This window comes from Antedon mediterranea, chromosome 6 (genome assembly GCF_964355755.1).
Source record: "Antedon mediterranea chromosome 6, ecAntMedi1.1, whole genome shotgun sequence".
In the NCBI taxonomy this organism is placed as follows: Eukaryota; Metazoa; Echinodermata; class Crinoidea; order Comatulida; family Antedonidae; genus Antedon; species Antedon mediterranea.
This window is the reverse complement of record NC_092675.1, coordinates 12180620-12197225: the sequence shown is the minus strand read 5'-3', so window position 1 is coordinate 12197225 and position 16606 is coordinate 12180620. Positions and strand designations below refer to the sequence as shown.

The following is a 16606-nucleotide window of genomic DNA, read 5'->3' as shown; positions in this document are numbered from 1 at the left end:
GGTCATAGACCAAATATAAACCCAAACCCCAAAACGATCGGCTGGTTGGTATGCCTGACAACCAATCGATAATGCCGAGCCCAAGTGTTCGGTCTAGGCCTGTAACTCCTAAACCAACCACTACTACTTTTAATAACAACGAAGGTAGGTCTATGCGTGCGTTTAGAGTTTGGTTAATCTCCAACGAGTGACATCATATCCGTTTGTAACGCAACTTCATTGTAATGAATCTGAACACTTTGCTCTTACAACGCTCATTAAAATATATGACCTTGGCTGTGATACGAAAGCATAACTCCGTAGGTCTGAACATACCCTCAGATATTGATCCCTATAAAGCAAACTTCTGCCCATCTGATTAGCTACTGATTTTTAAAAAACGGTGTCCGTTTCATTAATAATAGGACATCCAGTAGAACTTTTCATTCACTATTTTCTCTTTTTTTATACACAAGCTGGGAGCAGTTAAAATACCGTATATTTCGGTGTATAAGTCGCACTTTTGACACGCAAATTTGACCTCTAAATTAAGGGTGCGTCTTATACACCGAACATAAATGCCTCACCACACAGATTGTACATAGGCCTAGGCCTTAGGCTATCGTCACCTCGTTTGCTAGGTTAGGCCTAGCTACAGTAACTAACTAACGTAACGGCAACCTGCTTCTGCCTAGTTTTCAAGGCATTTTAGCATGATGTTATACTAAATATGATGAAAAGATTTGTTCATTATGGCGCTCCGATAAAATTTCATTTGTAAACGTTTACGTACGATTGGAATAGTATTTATTTATACAGTAGTTATACGCACGATCGTCGTACCCCCAGCGCAAGCCCTTTCTTGGCGGCCACATGGTGTATTTATAGTTATACGCACGACCGCCGTACCCCTAGCCTAGCGCAAGCCCTTCTTGGCGGCCACATGGTGTACGGTATTCGATTAGTATATTCTCCAGTTGATTATAGCATGGACCTAGCGTATACACTTCTCGGATACATAGATACTAATCGAATACGATTGTCCGTGAAAACGTGCGCCCTCTCGAAATGATCGAGCGAGGCTAGCCCACACACGTACGTGTTACACACACGGTCATGCACTCGATGTTGCGGCGAAACTCATGAATAACAAGTTAGAAAGAACTTGTTGAGGCTGGGCGCGGCCGAGCCTAGGTATGAAAAAACCTAAATAAAGGACGCCGTTGTAGATATAAAAAAATATATTATTACAATAATATTGATTACAATTTAAAAAAACATGGTTTTGATGAAAAATAAGGTGCGTCTTATACATCGACGATATAAAAAATACCGATATTTTACTCTCAGTTAGGGGGTGCGTCTTATACACAGGTGCGACTTATACACCGAAATATACGGTAATAGGTTTGACCCCAAAGGTGACTGGAAACAGGCACTTTCCATCAATCAATACAGTGTCCCTTTGGAAAAACCAATAGTGGGACTGGAGCTAGTATTTGATGTGCAACTTGGGGGGAAGTAACTCATTTAATCTATGGGATGGGTATTTTAATTTGATAAAGTCATTCTTGCAAGAGAGATTCTTGGAGAGTTTGAGTAAACCAGTGTCATGGCCTGATGATAGCTAGATAATATGCAGCGCCCTATGCTGAATTTGTTCAGAGGTTCTGGATTGTTTACCTGTGACTGAGAGACCCACACTGAGAGAGCATACTATTACTAAATAACAGAGTGGATAACACTCACATAAATACATAGTCAATTGATAAATATCTAACCCGGGTCTACAAAGTTGCTTTAAAAAAAAAAAAATGTGTGTTGCATTTAGCCAAAAAATTTTCAATTTGTGCTAAATACAGTACTGTGAAATGGTGACAATTCTAGATAATCCTATGATAGCATACCGGTAGATGTAATATTCATTGTATATAATAAATTTGTACACATTTTATTCCATGATTCCAGCTGAAAAAAAGTAAATACAATTTTCAAATATAACAAAGATTGGCCATATACAGAGAAACATCAACTATTACAAAAAAAGAGAGAAGCCTACTGCAAATAATGTCGAAGTGAGAAATTATTAAAGATTCATACCCATACTGTACTGCCAACAGTGTTTATAATACAATTATGAGAATCATAGGCATAACATTCAATGACACCATATGAATAAGTTCTACTACTGATATCATTCTTTATCGATACCATTACAGTCGAGACGCAGCGTGACCTCAAAATTATCACAATCTCGAAATTTGAATCGCCGCCATTGCTACCTTCGATCGAGAGAAAAAAGTTCTGAATTTCCGTGTAAAATTATGAGATTTTATTAACGATTTACAGGGTATTTTGTATTTATAAATAATATTTAAGGGATTTTACCTGTATAGAATTCAAAAATTCGATCATATTTAACCTAGCCAAGTGAAAGTTTGTGGCGACCTTAGCGTAGGCTAGCGGCGACTGGCGTAGTGATGAGTAACTTTAGTCGAAAAAAAATTTAATAACTCACTGAAAATCGTATGAACAGTCACAGATTTTAGGTATATGACGTAAATATATATATTCCAAACATTTCTACCAAAGGAAATCGTTAAACTCTCTTGAAGAAAAAAACGGCTGGATTCGTTTGAGTGAAGCGAATGAATTCTAAAATAGCAGCCATTCCGACGAGAGAAATGACGTAATGGCAATAGCCTTACAGCACCAGACGGCTTAAAATAACATCATGGCATTAGTCGTAGGGGAACCAGACTGCTTTTAATAAAAACTTTTAAGGTCCGACTGTATTTATGTGATTTAATTTTAAATTCCATTTATTATTGTTATTAATTAATAATATTAATTTACAATGCACAATCCATCACTGCAATCATCACACCACAAATTCTTCAAAAACTACATAATAAAAATAAAACACAAAGAAGAATTTTTAAAATTTATACTTTATTTTATTTCAACTCATAACTGTTGTAAAATAAAAATTATCATTAACAAACTATCCTAAATTATACCAAAATGATTCTGGTAGAGTTATAAAAGATTAAAAGTGTAAGTGTAATTTTAACTGAATCTTTTGGTATTTTTTGAAGAACTGAGAAACATTTAAACCTAATACAATTATGCAGCATGAATTTAAACATAAATACGATAACATTTAAAAAGACTAGATAGAAGTTAAATGCTGATAAAATAAATAATATAAATATACTGTAATTATTATGCACTATACGGCAATATAACTGGAACAAATACTGGTTTATAAACTTATTTAAATTAGTTTGGATTAAGTAATTTCCAATAAAATGGAAATTGAATATAAAAACAAAACAGAAACCAGTCACCTGCTGAAATTTCTTAAATTTTTGTTTTTAAATAGCACCTATATTATTATTATTATTGAAATTAATCCTAGACAATGCAGAATGTAACGAGATGTTTTTATTTTTTTATGGCAAAGTATTGGCATAAATACTTTCAAAATTATAATGCATATAAAAATACTATTTTTATACTATTCTAAGGCAAACAAATCTAATTATTATATTATTAAATAAAATCAAATATATCATATAGGTCTATAACTTATTTACATAGCACACATATTAAACTTGATATAAATTGGCGTAGTAAATGCACATGAAAGTTGGTTCACAACAGTAAGCAGACATCTAGGCCTAGATAGTATGCTCTACAGCTGACTAGGCCGGTGTCAGATGAAATCGGTCAAGTCTGAAATCGGTCGCGTTTGAAATCGGTCGCGCTATTTTGCATGGGACTCACTAGATACATTTTGAATATAGAATTTCTAATAGTATTAACAATTTTTTTACCTCGATCGTTATTATTTTTTTAGTACAGTAAATATAAATATTTATCTCGTTATTTATAAATAATTTGTGTTTTCATTTTATCTTACAGGTGTCAATGAATAATTGTAATGTGTTTGTTTAGAAAATCGTTTTTTAAAAGTGTTATTGAATATTATTTAAGTTTTTGAAAAGATTAGATTTTTTTAAATGTTGAAATAATTTAATATTAAACAAGTAGACGCGCCTATTGCGTAGTTTTTAATCGCAGTTAATTACGAAACTAGTTCTATACCTGCAAGTGGATACCAGCTCAATGAGGTTTATGATAAAGGAAGATGATGTATGACGATGATTGTTACGTTCGATATCCGCCACTCTTACATGAGCATGGTTTCAGGATAATACTAATAAAATAATATGCCGTTATAAATCAATCTACCGGACCTATACAGTAGGCCTATGGAACTATGTTTCACAAAAACACGTGCAGGCCTATAGATGTTTCAAACGTATGGTTATTAGTAATAGGCCTATACGTCATCGATCGTGCGTGTTTTTTAGGTAATCCCCGTCAGCAAAATAACGTGCAGTTAACGTCTGCACGATCATAGAAGGCGCATACACGATATGGCCTATTTCGGGGTTTATTTCAGTAACTCGTCTTTTAACAATCCGCATATAAAATAATCATTTTTACTAGAAACTATTTTAGGCCTAAACATTAGAAATAAAATATACACGTGATTTTCCTCAACAATAATCGTTATAGGCCTACACTTAATCCTACATAACGTACGGACATAAATAAAATAGAAATTAAAATAAGGTGGTCCAATATATAGATATGATATCTGCCACATTATGCATAAGTATAAAAATGGATACGCTGGCTTTACGGGCTATACATTGTAACATTTTGTTTTTAAATAAATTGTTCTCTTTTACGTAATTGTTTGCATAATATTAATAAAAGACACAGACGTATATTCTCTATATACAGTATAATATATTAATTACAGTACATAATAAAATAGAGGTAAATTATTATACTGTATTATGCCTAATAAAATATTTAAACGTGTTTAGAAATGGCCATTTTGAAAAGACACAGTCCTTCTCCAAGACCTGTAAAATAAAAAAAAATGATTGATAATAAATATTTATTAATCAAAATAAAAAATATCCACATAAATAATCTGGTTCCTAAAAAATATCAATTAAATCTAGACTATAAACGAAGAAAATGTAAATCCCGCTAGCATGCATCTCGCTCCATACAAAATAGCACGACCGAATTCAAACGCGACCGATTTCAAACGTATAGCTCTAGCGGCGCGCCATACAAACTACCGGAAGTTTTTGCGACCGATTTCAAACGCGACCGATTTCAGACGCGACCGATTTCATCGTAAACCACTAGGCCTAGGTGCGTATAATAAAAAATTACAAATTTAGTTCCAATAGCATAGGGTAATTACTAATAGTTCAATCCGTACGAAATAACTATATAGGAAACTTCAAAACAGATCGGCCTAGCTAGCCCTAGTTACAGTAGGCCGGCCCTATTTCTATATACAGACCGAAATCTCAATGTATTTTATTCCGTTTATAATTACAAATTTCCACAAAATATAACTTCAAATAACATTATAATTGCATGATAATCAATAAATAGTCGATCAAAACCTAATATGTCAAACCAAAGCCCCGTGATTGGTAAAGATTGATCTGATAAAGCACAGGCGCTATCTACGATATAGCTAAGGAATACATACAAAGATGTAGGCGGCCCGAAAAAAGTGACTACTCAACTTGCACTAAATTTTAATAGTTCTCTAATAAAATGAACAGAGCCAAATCTTTCTCAGAATATGTATTGAACACATACTAGAATGTTACTAATTTTGGCTTGTGAAGACAAAATCGGCTGGTTTGTTTCAAACCAAAACAAACCAGAATCAAAACTTACCTCACGTGAGCCCTCGACAGCTACGATTTCGAAAAATGGACTCCGATTTAAATGTCCGTCCTTTATATGAAAAAATGTCGGCGGGAAGATTCTTTCTATATTTGGCAAGTGAATTAGGTTCCTGATTGGTGAAATTTTACTGGATTTCTGAAGGCTCTTCCATGCAAAAATTCATCGCGGTTCGTCGCTAAGTGTAAACAATTTCTACTTCCTGGTATAAAAATGGCGCATGCGCAGGGGGAAATTAGCGATTTAACGGTCATTTGAGCACTCTGCGTCTCAACTGATTAGATGTAACAAAAAACAGGACAGGAAAAGGAATTCACAATGAACTATTGTATTGTATTTGTAGGTAAAAAATGATGAGAATGATGGAAATGTGCTTTTAAAGTTACTAGAACAATGCTCTTCTGATTTGGAAATCACCAGTCAGTTATCCCAGATTCAAGGCCCCTGCTCACTAATTTACTGGCAGGTATGTTCTTGGAAAGATATTAAATGCATGTTAAGATTTACTACTTTGCACCACTCCTACAGTACAATTACAATTAATGTATTGGGATTTTACTTTTGATCCTAAAATATGGTATGTAAATTGTTGGTCCAATAGGAAGTGGAGCAGTGTCGTATGATTGGAACTTGATCACCATGTAGATGTTTGTATTCTTAAAAGTAAAAAATAGTAACTAGTATTGAAAGCCTATTAATAATGTGTTTGGCTGTTTCTATTAAGTAATTCCAAAACAACAGATAACATATTCAAAATATAATTTAATATAGTATTCTGCCAAGTTTGTGCTTTAAAAAAAACCCATCAATTGCCAATGCAATGCGCTCAGATGGTCAAAATTCCAATTATGAAATTTAGGGCAAACATTACAGTAAACACCATGTTATAGTGAGGGAATTATATTATTATATTTTTTACTTTAAAAACAGGCTAGCAGAAAACGTTTATGGTTTGGACGTGATGCAGTTGGTAGGAGAAGCTTACTATGGGGTAATAAGAACAATCACTTTCTGCTATCATCAGTTTCTAAAAGACCTCTTAATGACTCTGACACTGTAAGTATTAAACTGATCATTTATGTCTATTCTCAACTGTGATGTCTTTTTTTGGGTCAAAATTGTTCATTGATATTAAATTCTAGGCAGGTGTAAGTTTCTTTTGACCCCTGACTTCAGATTATTCTCAAGACACATGTGAGTGGGCGAAATCAAGATTGTGTGCAATATTGTAATTTGAAAAAAATAATTTGATTTTAATGATGTGTCAATCTATATTATAATTTGAGTAAGGGAAAAATGAGTTGTTATTTTAAAACCCATTAGTGGGTGAACAAACGGCCAAATAAATATCACTGTTAAGTGTATTACATGTAGTAGTAAATGAATATTTTTGATTTCGTTGTGAAAGCAGTTTTAATTTCCTGATAAAATGAATTTTACAATAACACACACTGTACATTCCTGCTGAGGAGCGAGACAACAATACATGTGCTCTCTGCCCATGCCTGGCATCGTCACGTGATAAGCAGATACAGTATAAATGAACGATTTACAGTATTTGATGGAAGGTCGACTCGACCTACCGGAATGGTATAGATGATATAGCTTGAATGAGAGAGTTGGAATATTTGTAAACATAAGTATTGCTAATTTTAACAAGTGTAGTCTATAGTAAAAGGCCTGTTAGTATCAATTTGCATAGGGTCTACTACACTAGCTAGCTCAATTGTTAACTGGGCCGGACCGGCTAGGTCTCCTACCTACTACTAGGTCTACTTGCTTGATTCAGTATCCGCTTTTTTGGAGAGTAAACTATTTTAGGCCTACTTAGACGATTGGGACACCAAACGTGCGGACGGCGATTGGAGCTTGTTTTGCCTCAATATATACAGCCGATTTTGTAGAACGTTTTTCTTTTAGGTTTACCGTATATTTCGGTGTATAAGTCGCACCTGTGTATAAGACGCACCCCCTAACTGAGAGTAAAATATCGGTATTTTTTATATCGTCGGTGTATAAGACGCACCTTATATTTCATCAAAACAATGTTTTTTTAAATTGTAATCAATATTATTGTAATACCGTATATTTCGGTGTATAAGTCGCACCTGTGTATAAGACGCACCCCCTAACTGAGAGTAAAATATCGGTATTTTTTATATCGTCGATGTATAAGACGCACCTTATTTTTCATCAAAACAATGTTTTTTTAAATTGTAATCAATATTATTGTAATAATATATTTTGTTATATCTACAACAGCGTCCTTTATTTAGGTTTTTTCATACCTAGGCTCGGCCGCGCCCAGCCTCAACAAGTTCTTTCTAACTTGTTATTCATGAGTTTCGCCGCAACATCGAGTGCATGACCGTGTGTGTAACACGTACGTGTGTGGGCTAGCCTCGCTCGATCATTTCGAGAGGGCGCACGTTTTCACGGACAATCGTATTCGATTAGTATCTATGTATCCGAGAAGTGTATACGCTAGGTCCATGCTATAATCAAACTGGAGAATATACTAATCGAATACCGTACACCATGTGGCCGCCAAGAAGGGCTTGCGCTAGGCTAGGGGTACGGCGGTCGTGCGTATAACTATAAATACACCATGTGGCCGCCAAGAAAGGGCTTGCGCTGGGGGTAAGGCGATCGTGCGTATAACTACTGTATAAATAAATACTATTCCAATCGTACGTAAACGTTTACAAATGAAATTTTATCGGAGCGCCATAATGAACAAATCTTTTCATCATATTTAGTATAACATCATGCTAAAATGCCTTGAAAACTAGGCAGAAGCAGGTTGCCGTTACGTTAGTTACTGTAGGTAGGCCTAACCTAGCAAACGAGGTGACGATAGCCTAAGACCTAGGCCTATGTACAATCTGTGTGGTGAGGCATTTATGTTCGGTGTATAAGACGCACCCTTAATTTAGAGGTCAAATTTGCGTGTCAAAAGTACGACTTATACACCGAAATATACGGTAATATATTTTGTTATATCTGCAACAGCGTCCTTTATTTAGGTTTTTTCTTACCTAGGCTCGGCCGCGCCCAGCCTCAACAGCCGCAACATCGAGTGCATGACCGTGTGTGTAAGGCGTCATGTCAAAATGTTTCAAAACGATAATTATGCGTGAAACACGGTTCAGATTTCTTTGACCGTTTAACGCGTTAAACGTCTTAATCAAGCTCATTAATTGTACTCATTAAATATTCAAAGCTTAGGACCGCCTACTATTACGTCGGTAAAAAGACGCGATTAACGCGAACATCGCGGTTCAATGTAATACTATTTTGAAATCGATTTTGCGTCGAACACAACGATGAAAATGCGTTTTTAGGGTCAGGTCCTATGACAACAAAGAAATCGGCTGATAATGTAGACCTATTCCCCGGTCTATACATATATTGTCGTGTACGTATACATACATAAAATAAATGGGGAAACCCCGTAGGCTTCATTTAGCCTATACTGTACCGTATACATTTTTTTTTGTATAGCCGAATATAATACTAAATAGCTTGATTTGAATGTTTAGGAAGATTCAGTATTTTAGTTCTTTGAAATGTATGCATGGTTTATATGTTAAGTGTGTCCTTATTTTATGATTATCATCATAAAATACTTCATTAATTTATATTATCAATTCAGTCAATGTCACATGGTTGTGCGCATATTAAGAAACGACATTGTTTTGGCCATGTGCTCCGACGATCCAAAGGATCGGCATAGGACCGTTTCCTTAAACGTTCTTCCACCCTATGCATATTGTGTACACGTGCTCTGCCGTGGATACAAAGGACTGTTTTGTTTTACGCGCATACCTAGCAATAACAGGCTCTTTCTTTAAATGTTCTTCCACCCTATGCATATTGTGTACATGTGCTCTGCTGTTTATGAAAATCAGATTTATACAAGATTTGTTTAATTATACTATACTATACTGAAGTTGTTTTTCAGTTATGACCATTATGATAGTTTGATAAGTAGGGTGTTTCGTAGTTATTAAATTTTAGAGAACAAAGCTAGAATAGTAATAGGCCTATAAACAACAAATAAACTTGAAATGTTACTGGTAGGTCTATGCTATATAGGCTATTCATAATAAAACAATTGAAAAAACTAAAATCCACCAATGTTCCCCGTTTATTTTCCCAGGGTCAAAGTGGTCAAAATAAATACAATATTTACAATAAATATATATATTCCTTCATATGGTAACTAAAACATACTCCACGCACGGAGGACCCGAGATGTAATCCGTAATTTTGAATAACTTTTGTAACTTAGACCTCCCAACTCATGGACGTACTATATTCAGTTCCGAAGCAAAAGCCACACGCAAATACCATTGTTCTTAAAAGATAAATAAAACAAAGCATATTCGAATAAAACAATAGTAGGCTACTGTCTTTGCTTTGTTGACTAATTTAATACGCCTAGGTGGGTCGCCTAAACGAACGAATTCCAAACGAACAACATGGTAGGTGTAGGCCAGCAGCATTCAGCAAGCTTTTTGACCCCTTAAAAAGACATTCTTAAGCTTATTGGCCACGTTGGCCCTAAAAAAAATAATTACTTATCAACTGATCGCCATCCAACTAGTTAAAATAATATTACAATTTAAAATAAATAAACGAATTAAACTAGACTTGAACTCGTTAGGCCTACTTTGACGAGTTTAGTTATCTGCACAGCAAAATCCACTTGCACGTCATTACGTTACTTACTTTAGAATATTGCGCACAGAAAATTATTATTAGAATTATTATAGAATAAAATAATATAATATTTTGTTGTTATATGGTGAATTCTGTATATTTTGGGTCATTGTACAGTATACACATTCATGGGTATCACTTTTTATTCGGAGGAGCTATAACAGATTAAAATAGATTGATTGATAAAATACTGCAAAGATAAAAATAGGTGACCCACATCATTCAAATTTTTTGACGTGATGACGTTATCTTCCGGAAAGATAATGGTCTAGCACACTACTGACATCGCGAGATTCGCGTAAATGAATGTGAAACGTATAATGACGTCATCGCAAAAAAAACATTTTTTTGTGATTCTATAGGCCTAAGGGGACAATATTTTGTTTACAAAAAATAACAATTATAATATTATTAAACGATGCAACCTATGTCTACAAAAAAATAGTAAGTTGACATTTCACTTAACCAAAGAAATGAATTAATCAGCATAATGCAGAATAGAAGGACAATAGACACAAAAGACTACTAGCCAAATGAAAAATATGTGGATGCTTGCATAAATTAACTACATAACAGTCTCTTCCTGTGCACTATTAAGTATTATTACATTGTGAAAATTAAATGTTCAACATTTTAACTCAGCAAATTAAAATAACGGTCTTTTTTTATTGGCGCAGAAAAGGGTACTCAAAATACAATATAAATTTATGAATACTGTATTTTATCCACAAATGTGGTTGGGAAAATACGGTATATCTTTTGGAGCGCCGTTTCCGCTGCCAAAAATATACAGTAACGTAAATACGGTTTATAATACAGTTAAAAAATGTTGCTCTGTTTTTGTATCATGCCTTCTATATTTCAAATCAGGGAGATGTAAAATCTCCCTGATCAAATCACGCTGATTATTATTACCTTTGATTATTTATTGGTATTATTATAGAGTAAGTTCGTCGTCAAGTTTCTGTTAATAATTTTCTTTACTCATTTTGGTATAGGAATATGTACAACAGTACAATGATGGTACAATCATTGTTTAAAAGTGAAAAAAATATCGGTTCATTTTTTTTGTATATTATGATGCTATGCGTTTTAGTTTTATTTCCTGAATGTAAAAGCTGTGCTATTTTACGAATTTCTATTTTAACCACCACATATTATTCATGGATCAATAAAAAACAAACGCTTCAACAAAACAATGCTTTGCAAAATAACAACATTTATTTCTATAGGATCATGCTCTGATCATTTAGTTTAACATACTATATAATAATAATAATAATCGAAAGAAAACAAAAACAATTATATATTATTATAGATACTAAAAATGTTTAATAAAAGTTTTGTTTAATTTCAATTGGTGGTTTGTCATCTTGTCTTTAGTTTGTTTGGGAAAAAATAATTAATAAAAAATGTTCTTTATTTGAATAAATCGTTCGGTATGGAATATTTTTAAAATACATTAGGCCTCTAGTTATAAGTCATTGTGTCCCGTTTTATTTTATGATTGAAAAATCGTCACGATAAATATAAAGAAGTTATAGTCCTCCCCACCCTAAATCCAAAAATAAAATAAATATTTTTCTTAACAAAACTGAAGTAGCCTATACACATTAAGCGCCACGTTTAATGCAGTTTTCGTAGACGTTCGCATTGAAAACGAAATTCTTAAAGTCTGTTTTCCACTAGGCGAATTTAGTCGTGTGAATCAAACATTTCACGTATTCGCACGCGCAGTTTTCCATTGCATAAGAAAAATGTTAGGCTTTACGCAGCCCTTAAACAAAAGTACGTCGGCAAAAAAGATGTTAAAAATGGCGGCATGAAAAATAAAAATAATATAGTCCAGTATCTAGTATCAGAACGTTCAATCGGTCGCTCAAAAAGACTGCCGACAGAAGACCGTAATTAAAAGTACAGACCTAGTTTTTTTTTGGTCACATGCCATGAAACACGATACTCTTTGCTGTTTACCGCAACCTCTCAGAGTCACATGTTTTCTTCCCTCCATCCAAATTCCAGTCGGGCATTTTCTTTACGCATGTAATGATTATTTAAAAAGCTTATCTTAAATCTTAACATGGAATATATATTTATTTTGCATATATTTTGTTGGTATCCTAGCCTAGATGTCTATTTTTTTGTTATAATTCGCTAACCCAACCTCTCTGCGTGAGCTAAAGGCCCCTTTCCCAACGGGCCCGATGTCGTCTCGTCGGCGGATGACCGGCCAAATTAGGTTAACCTAACAGCATAGGGCGGCTACAAAAATTGACGTCTTCTAGCTTTAGATAGGATTTTAAATAGCGAACAAAACATTGTTTGTTTGCAATGTCCATGCTTCTAAAGGCGATAACAATGGTGTTTACTAACCCTACGCACCACCCTACGATCGACGCGTAGATAATTTATTAATTAGGATTATTAAAGACTGTATACAATAAGCATTACAATAAAATGTTATAACAGTAGAAATTGAACAGTGGTAGCAGTAGAAATTCATTTTCTTGGTTAAGTGTTGACAGTAGTTTTAGTATAAAAACGTGGGCAGTGGAGTATCAATCATAAAACGACTCAATACTCCACCTATCAACATCGCACTATAATGGCACTGCGGTGAGAATGATGGGCTGCCAAGAGTGATCGGCTTTTGTTGTTTACAGAGCAAACTTTAAATAGGTATTTTATTTGTATTACAGTTGCATTTTACAGTTATTACACATTCGGCTATCTGCGATTTCATTGTTTTTTAGGTTAATAATTATTATGTATTATGAGATCGCAACGCACCTTAAATCAAGGATAGGTTGGACCTAGGCTACTACGTACCTAGGTTCAGCGTATGTACGGCCTAGCGGCGATCGATTGACAACGTACCAACTTACTTTTACGATTTAGTTTTTTGTTTTTTTTAAACAAAATATATGCGTGTAACGAAAAAAACGATTTATTATTGTTATGTTTAACGCGTTTATGCAAATATTTAGTCAAGCATGCAGTGGGGGCGGGACTAATATTGAGCTGTGCATATTAGCGTTTTTCACGTTGTTTCACAATTGGAAGTACGGTCAAGTTTAAAGAACAAAAGAATACGCGTTTCACGCATAGTCATCGTTTTTAAACATTTTGACATGACGCCTAACATGTACGTGTGGGCTAGCCTCACTCGATCATTTCGAGAGGGCGCACGTTTTCATGGACAATCGTATTCGATTAGTATCTATGTATGTATCCGAGAATTGAAGTGTGTACGCTAGGTCCATGCTATAATCACCTGGAGAATATACTAGTCGAATACCGTACACCATGTGGCCGCCAAGAGGGCTTGCGCTGGGGGTACGGCGATCGTGCGTATAAATACTGTATAAATAAATACTATTCCAATCGTACGTAAACGTTTACAAATGAAATTTTATCGCCATAATGAACAAATCTTTTCATCATATTTAGTATAACATCATGCTAAAATGCCTTGAAAACTAGGCAGAAGCAGGTTGCCGTTACGTTAGTTAGTTACTGTTGCTAGGCCTAGCAAACGAGGTGACGATAGCCTAGGCCTAGCCTAGGCCATGTACAATCTGTGTGGTGAGGCATTTATGTTCGGTGTATAAGACGCACCCTTAATTTAGAGGTCAAATTTGCGTGTCAAAAGTGCGACTTATACACCGAAATATACGGTAGATTGGTTAGGAGTTTGGTTGATAGGATGGGTTTGGAATCCACTGAGTTTTGTTATTTGTGGGCCAATCCTCTAGTAGGCTAATAGGCCCATGGGCCCCAATGTTTTAACGTAGCCATTCTGGCATATACTATGAGGTATAAAAATAGTATAATTTATGACTCCATGATCTGTACTAAATTTTGTATTTCATTAAATTTCAAATAAATATGCTACTACTGTTATTATTACACTTTAGGCCTAGGCTTAGAAAGTCTACAAAAAAATGTATTTCACTATGATCGGGTGGTCATCGTTTGACAGGGGAGAGAGATGTAAATTAGTTGACAAACACAACGTACAGGACGTCGTGAGTTTGGAATCCACTGATGACATGATTTTGTGAATATCTCATGAATATTAATGAGCTTCCCTAAGCTGCTGAAAAACAGACTTTCCATGAATTTACCCTAAAATGTATATGAAATTTAATTTTTTTAATTTCTTGTTATTACTTCTTCATTCTGACATGTCTACCGTATATTGTTATCATATTTTTTATTTAATAAATAAACGATATTTAAAAGCAATTTTAAACCCAGAATCCCCCTTTGAGTTATTTATTTTATATGGGAATCAAAAGTGGTTATCTACTATTATTATACAGTTGAACCTCCACCCTCTGGACCGGGAAAAGTGGCCGCTTAGGGGAGGTGACCCTTTACGGGAGGTTCTGCCAACAGAGGGCCAAAATCAAGTGTTATGGCTATGCATAGTATTTTTCGGCATTCTTAAAGTCCCATTCCCTACATTTTTTAGATCTAATTTAAGGTCACAAACTACATTTAATGTAAAAATAAAAACTATATGGTCCTATTGAGATAACTTTTTTCATCTTTAAACAGTCTAATAAATTTATTAATCAAAAAGGAAATTTGTTTCGTTGACAAGCTCTCAAACAATTAAATATAAATATAAAAAAGTCATGAATACGAAAATACAAGGATACTATATCGTAACATATAAAAAAATTAAAAATATATATATATATATCTAGCGTACGATGTTCGTACATTACCGTTGTTTACCAGTTAGGCCTACAAAACTAAGCCTAGCTAGGCTAGGCCTAAAGACCGTCCACGAGAAGACATTCACCACGAGCTACTTTGTAGTACATTGTTTCTCTCTTTTTATCATAATTTACCATAAAACGGAAATTTAAGACGAGGAATGACCTACTGTAGTTTAATGTTTTTAAAGTAATATATGCATTATTTTTACAAAACGTCAAAAATTGTAGGGAATGGGTCACTTAATTCTTAGCTAATTGTATTTTATTGTTTATCTTCAGGTGGTTTAGTATTATTATGATTTTCAGACAAATTTTAAAATCTTTTATGCATGAAAATGGTTTTCCCATCTTCTAAAAATCGTCTTCACAGAAAAGTTTGTGAAAAAAATACGTACAAGCTGATAATTTTTGAATTTTACAACGCGACAATGTTTTTCACCATTTTATTTTTGCGTTTTGCACACATGATTGTGCGCACAGCTCGTACATAGGATAGAAAAATAGTTTTAGAAATTAAACTTATACTAAAATATTTTCACACACTGAAAATTATTATAACCAGATAAATGTTACCAACATTTGAATGAATTGTTAAACCAATAAGAACAACCGTATTTATTTATTTAATACGAAAAAGCGACCTTTTTCATTGTACATTTAAAAACAATTTATGTACATAATTGGAACATTATGACAAAAAAACAAAGGAAAATCGAATAGATATTAGTAAAACTATTCAGAATAAAAAAAAAGCTATCCTATGATACCAAACAGTAAAGTATTTGAGAAAATTAAATGTTGACCTTTTGACCTTTATTGGTCATGTGACTTGTTTTATTGTTAAATAACTATGCATTTTTTGATATGGATGTAATGGGATAAAATGATCAGTATTACCCTTTCCGATGATACCATGGATGCAAAAACTAACTTTATTTTAATTCAGCAACTCAAGAATAAAAAGCAATGTGGAAGCCTCCCGGCATTATTTGTTTCCCATTAGGTTAAGGCAGAAATAAATAATTCATGAACCTAATTATTTCTATGATAAAGAATTTAATACAAGATAGCTAACCTACTAAATATTACTTAACCTAACCCTCTAAATAATCTCTCTTAACTATTAAAAAAAAATACGGATGATGTTGATGAGCATTGAACCCAAAGTGCCAGACCATTAGTCTGAGGCCTATGCCTATTAACCAACTGTTTGGCATGGCAAATCCAGTTGACACAAGGTATTGGATGCAAATGTATAGTGACCCCTATGATGTCCATAATTAATCTAATGATTTCTGCCTTATCTTCATAGGAGAAAAAATAATGTAGCCCGGCCGGCCATCCATCAGTACGTTATTTGCTAATGGAGTCAGTCA

General features: G+C 34.1%; 2 protein-coding genes across 4 annotated transcripts in view; both read left to right on the top strand.

Moving 5' to 3' along the window:
* Nucleotides 1-16606, top strand: part of LOC140052382 (asparagine synthetase domain-containing protein 1-like) — a 260219-nt gene that overhangs the window by 140559 nt on the left and 103054 nt on the right. The window lies entirely within an intron of this gene.
* LOC140052381 (asparagine synthetase domain-containing protein 1-like) overlaps nt 1-16606 on the top strand; it is a 143559-nt gene that overhangs the window by 42411 nt on the left and 84542 nt on the right. For all 3 annotated transcript variants that reach the window (XR_011845622.1, XM_072097971.1, XM_072097970.1), the window contains 2 exons: nt 6119-6241; nt 6706-6831. Coding sequence is in view for 2 of the 3 variants with exons in the window: in XM_072097971.1 (XP_071954072.1) it covers nt 6119-6241; nt 6706-6831 (249 nt within the window). In the remaining variant the exon portion in view is untranslated. The remainder of the gene's footprint in view (nt 1-6118; nt 6242-6705; nt 6832-16606) is intronic.